This window comes from Anopheles cruzii, unplaced genomic scaffold (genome assembly GCF_943734635.1).
Source record: "Anopheles cruzii unplaced genomic scaffold, idAnoCruzAS_RS32_06 scaffold00275_ctg1, whole genome shotgun sequence".
Lineage (NCBI taxonomy): Eukaryota > Metazoa > Arthropoda > Insecta > Diptera > Culicidae > Anopheles > Anopheles cruzii.
Window position 1 is genome coordinate 1 of NW_026453908.1, and position 5,101 is coordinate 5,101.

The 5,101-nt window shown below is 59.3% G+C and overlaps 1 protein-coding gene across 1 annotated transcript; it reads right to left on the reverse strand.

Annotated features, from left to right (window-relative positions):
• Positions 1–9: 9 nt before the first annotated feature.
• LOC128275999 (phosphoinositide 3-kinase regulatory subunit 4-like) lies at positions 10–5,101 on the reverse strand. Its single transcript, XM_053014467.1, has 4 exons — positions 4,905–5,101; positions 4,658–4,838; positions 517–4,520; positions 10–436 (listed from the first exon to the last, which is right to left on the reverse strand). The coding sequence occupies exons 1-4, from the start codon at positions 5,000–5,002 to the stop codon at positions 10–12; spliced, it is 4,710 nt and encodes a 1,569-aa protein (XP_052870427.1). The 5' UTR covers positions 5,003–5,101.

A 5,101-nucleotide genomic window follows, 5' to 3' on the forward strand; every position in this document is an offset into this window, starting at 1 on the left:
GCACATATTTCACTTCCATAGCTTGATTACACCGTCACGGCTCGCTGACACAAGGAACGTTTGCTTTGCAGTGCGGCACATCAGCATGTCGTTGATGACGTCGTTGTGACCTATACTTGGCATGTCCGGCCCGGTTCGCGGATCGTCACTTTCGGTCCGGTTTGGGCCGCTGTCCGACCGCATGGTTCGTTCACCGCCTCCGCTGCTGCTGCCCGCGCCGCTACCAACCGGAATCGCTTCAGCCACCAAGCTGGTGGTGTTATTGTTCGTACTGCTGCTACTGGTGGTGTTAGCGGTGTTGATCGCGGCGTTCGCGTTCGCGGTGGCGTTATTGATGGTACTGTTGACCGTGCTGCCATTTCCCCCGGTACCAGCCCCGCCGCCGACGCCGCTACTATCTTCGGAAATCACCTTTGTCCCATCTATCAGACGCGACCTGTGCCAAAAAAAACAAAACGAAAGACAGAAAAAAGTGTTAGGTTTCACGAGTTAGGTGTGCTGCACGCCATAGCTTACTCGTAACGTATGTTCAGCGGTGCATAGTCCTTCGCCGACGGCACAATCAGCGAGCACTTGTCAATATCTAACGGGTCCCAGTATCGGATGCGTTGATCGGCGCCGCCGGTCAGCAGAAACGGCCGATCGTCGACGATCCCCTGCACCATCGCGCAAACACACTGCGTCGATGCGCTGCTGTGCGAAAGAGGCGGGTTCGGGCTTGCCCAAAACGTTTGCTGCCGGTGGCCAGTTTCTATGTTCCACACGCTGACCTCGTTGTTGCCCTGGAGCGCCGACACCAGCCAGGATGACTCCGTCGGATGGTGCGAGACTCGCCGGACACGGGCATCGTTCGGGTGCTTGATCTCGGCGATGGGCAGCTGAAAGCGCAGGTCCCAGCAGATGTGCCTCCCACTGCTGGTGCCCACGGTAAGCCACGAGCTGGTCGGGTCAATGCAGAACGTCGTGATGACGCCGCTCCGCAGGTCACTCTGCAGTTGCCAGGCCGGGTCGGGTGTGCGGATATCCCAGCCGACGAGCGTGCCGTACAGGGTAGCGTACACGATCACGCTTTGCGCCCCGTGTGTCTCGAGTGGTGCCATCTCGACCACCGGGCCGTCGTAGTCATTTGGCCAGCAGAACGGACAGCTCAGCTGGCGCACGTCCGGCTCGAGGTGGCGCGCCTGCTGCAGTGCCATTTTGCTCGAGTTGGTGTCGATTTTCAGTAGCAATAGCGTACCATCCCTACCGGCTACCGCCAACGATTGGCCGGCATCGCAGGCGGCCACCGCATGGAGTGGGGTGCGGGCGTGGTACGATTGGCGTGACTTGTTGACCGACTGTTGGCCGTCCAGCTTGTTGCAGTCCCATAGCCGCACGGTGCCGTCGATGGAGGCACTAGCAAAGAGCGGCCCAGCATGAGGTTTTAGCGCCGCTAACCGACTGACCGCTCCCTGGTGCTCCTGCAGGTGTGCGACGGGTTTCCCGCCCAACGTCCAGCCCGTTGGAAGGGGCGGTGTAACCGCATTCGATTCGCGCCATTCACGATGGTGCTGATAGGTAGCATACCGGTTACGCAACTTCGATACCAGTGCGTCCAGCTCCTGCCGACAGCTGGTCACTCGGTCTTGGGCCGCCGTTCCGGTACCGCCACCATCACCACCATTGGTACCACTTCCAGCAACACCGGTACAGCTGGTCGTGCGCTCGGGCATACTGTACTCCACTGGTCTTGCTGAGGACGAGGTTGGAATCGTGGGTGCGTGCGTACCGGCGGTACCAGAACCACTGCTGCCAACCGCCGCTGGTCCAACACCGGTCCCGGCTCCAGAAGCCTCACGAGCTGGTGAGATTGGCGAAGGAACTTTCGATGAAGCGATCAGCATATGCTGCCCATTGTGACTATTGACGGACTGGCCTTTGCGTACCAGTTGCTTAACACCGTTTCTCGAAGGGACAATCCCAACGCTCTGTGTGACATCACTGCCCACTGTCGGTGATATCTCATCCATGGCGTCCAGGAAGCAGTTGGGTTCGATGCAGCCGGATGGTGGCGTGAGTCGAGCTGCCGGTGCCAGCTTGAAGCCGTGCAGCTTCACCAGATGTGTCTCCATGGCGAGCAGCTGCGTTTCGACCGTGGTCAGCACATGGTAACCGTTGGGACCATTATCGGATTCGCTGTTGCGTACCAGTCGCCTAGCACCGGCTTTCAGTGTGACGGCCGTAGCAGCTTCGGCAGCAACAGCCTTCCCAACGTCTTGGGCGACATCACCGCCCGCCAGCGAAATCTCTTCCATCAGATCCGGGAAGTAGTCGAGCACGATGCAACCCGATGGTGGCACGAGCCGCGTTTCCGCTGCCAGCTTGTAGCGGTGCAGCTTGACCAGATGTGTCTCCATGGCGAGCAGCTGCGCTTCGACTGCCGCCGTCAGCCCGTCGGTTACGAGCCGCCGGAATAGGTTTCTCACCGCAACGGGCACTTCGATGACGGCATCCGGCGCAACGGCGGAATGGCCGGTCTGATGATAGCGGGCGGCTTTTCGGTTTCGCAACACGCTCATCAGCTGACCGATGTCGGGGGCGCGCAGCACGGCATCGTAGATGGGGCGCGAGACCGGAGGCACCAGCGCATCGAGCAGCAGGTCCGGGGCCTCGATGTCGATGAGCGGAAACTTTAAGTGGTTCGCTATCGATGGCTTCACCTTGCACTGCACGTCCACCGAGCTCGAGATGCGGGCGGCGGTCGCTATCAGCTCGACGACTTCGTGACGTATCCAGAGGTTCGGGTGGCTCAGGTAACAGGCGCACTCGCCAATGAACTCGATGGTGCCCTGCTTTTGGATCAGTCCGATCTCGATCAGCAGCGTGGTGGCGTGAATTGCTTTGGCAATCACAAACTCCTCCGGATCGGTCAACCCTTGCTGCAGCAGCGGTACGAGCATCGGCGAGCAGTGGTGCCCGACGAACGACGCCACACCGACGATGCACCCGAAGAAGGCACCCCGCAGGTTGCGGTCTTCCTTGTCGTTGAGAAAGGTGATCATGTGCGATAGAATGACGTCGTTCGCTTTCTGGCGGCCGAAAAATACGCACAGCTTGGTGATGCCCGACTCCATGAGCGTTTGCTTTACCGTCGACTGCGGATCGGTGAGCAGCGCGAGCACCGTCTGGTGGAGCATCTCGTGCAGTGCGCTCAGCTCGGTTTCGTAGTGCGGCGGCGGTACGTTTTCCAGTTCGCACATCTGCTGCGACTGCTCGAGAAAACCGACCGCCGTCTCGGCGAGGGTGGCGATATTTTTCGCGTACGTCATACGCACGTAAGTTGAGCTGTCGGTGGCGAGTGGCGCAATCGCCGGCAGAATGTACTCGGGGAATACGTTAGCGTCGCTGCGTGGCAGGTGCCGCACGAGCTGCAGACAGGCAGTCAGCGTGTTTAGGGCTGACACACGGACGCGCGGCTCGGCGTCCTGGGCTAGGTTGAGGATGTACGGCAGGATGCGGTCAAGGATCGTTTCGGAGGTGGTGTTCTCGGCGAGTGTCTGCAGTATCTGTAGGGCCAGCAGTTTCGATTTGCAGTAGCACAGCCCACGGATGCACGCGGTCACGACGCTTGTGATCAGGATGAGCCCATCATTATCGTGCCCATCTTCGGGACCTTCCTTGTTGGGGGGTCCGTCACCGCACGCACCAGGGTCCAGGGCGCTGTCACTGGTGGTGGTGAATTGTCGGGTGCCACCGGTCAGGATTTGCACAATCTGCCTAATGTCAGCGTGCAGCCGAGCAATCTTCTCGTCCGGCGGTACCACCGGCACGGTGGAGAACATCTGCAGGTACGACTGCAGAAAGGCGTAGAAGTACACGGGAAAGAGGTGGCCCCGTTCTTGGTCGAGGTAGAGTTCGGCCGACTTTCGACCGGCCGCCTCCCGACACAGCATCGAGCGGATCAGTTCTCGCAGCCGCCCGTTCTCGATGCCAGCCAGGTGCCGGTGTACCAGGTCCTCCTCGCCGCGCCGGTACGCAAGCAGCTGGGAAAACTCGAACGGTGCCGTACCCTCGGTCCACAGCTCGAGCAGGGCGCACCCGGCCGAGAAGATATCCATTTCGGGCAGCAACTGGCCACCGCAGTATGACTGCCCGTCGCCAACGAGCGGACCGTCCTTCGGGTGGACCGTTTCCGGGCCGCTGCCCGCTAGTACGAACCGCTCCGGAGCGATGTAGCACGTGCGGCGCCGGCTCGTGTCGAAGAAGTAACTGTAGTCGGCCGGATTGTCCTCCGGCAGGTAGGTGGGCTTGAACGAGGCAAAGTCCGACAGCAGTACCCAGTTCCACGAGGTGATCAGTATGTTCTCCAGTTTGATGTCCCCGTGGCAGATGTGCTGCTTGTGGCACTGATGCAGCGCGCACAGGATCTGGAAGGTGATCCACTTCTTCTCGATCAGCGTGAGGAAGGGTCGCGTCGAGACACGATCGTACAAACTGTGTTTCACGAACTCGCGCAGTATCAGGCACGATTTCTCCATTGTCTGTTGGGGCGGAAGGAAGGAAGACAGATGGCATTTAGAGAGAAGGTTATTGAACACAGATTGGCAAGTTCCTTCCGTAGAACCCGCCTAACCTCATGATTCGGTTGCATGCTTTCTGGGTTGCAGGCCCTACTTACCAACACCTTCTGGAACGGCAGACAGTTGACCGCGTTGGCGAGATGCTTTTTGATGTATTCTATCCGCTCCAGGTGCTGTTCGAGAGGCAGCGAGGGATCGTGCCGTACAAACACCTTTACCACGACCGGTCCTTCATCGACTTTCACCTTAGCCACCTTCATAAAACGCGTACTGCCCATACTGGGGACACGGAAAAGTGGTCATCTATCATCTAGGACACGATCATCCGACCGCCCATTTACTCACCTCTTCTCGAACTGCAGCTCGAGTTCGCAGGTTCCAGTTAGGTAGTGCTCTACCGGGAAGATCTGGGACGGGGCCAACGCCACCAGCTGATTGCCCATCGTGTCGGTAACGGCACCGGACGCGGAGCTCCGGAGGGGTACACTACAATGATGTATTGGTCTGTGTTGAAAATACGCTGTTTAACGTCCGCGGATTGA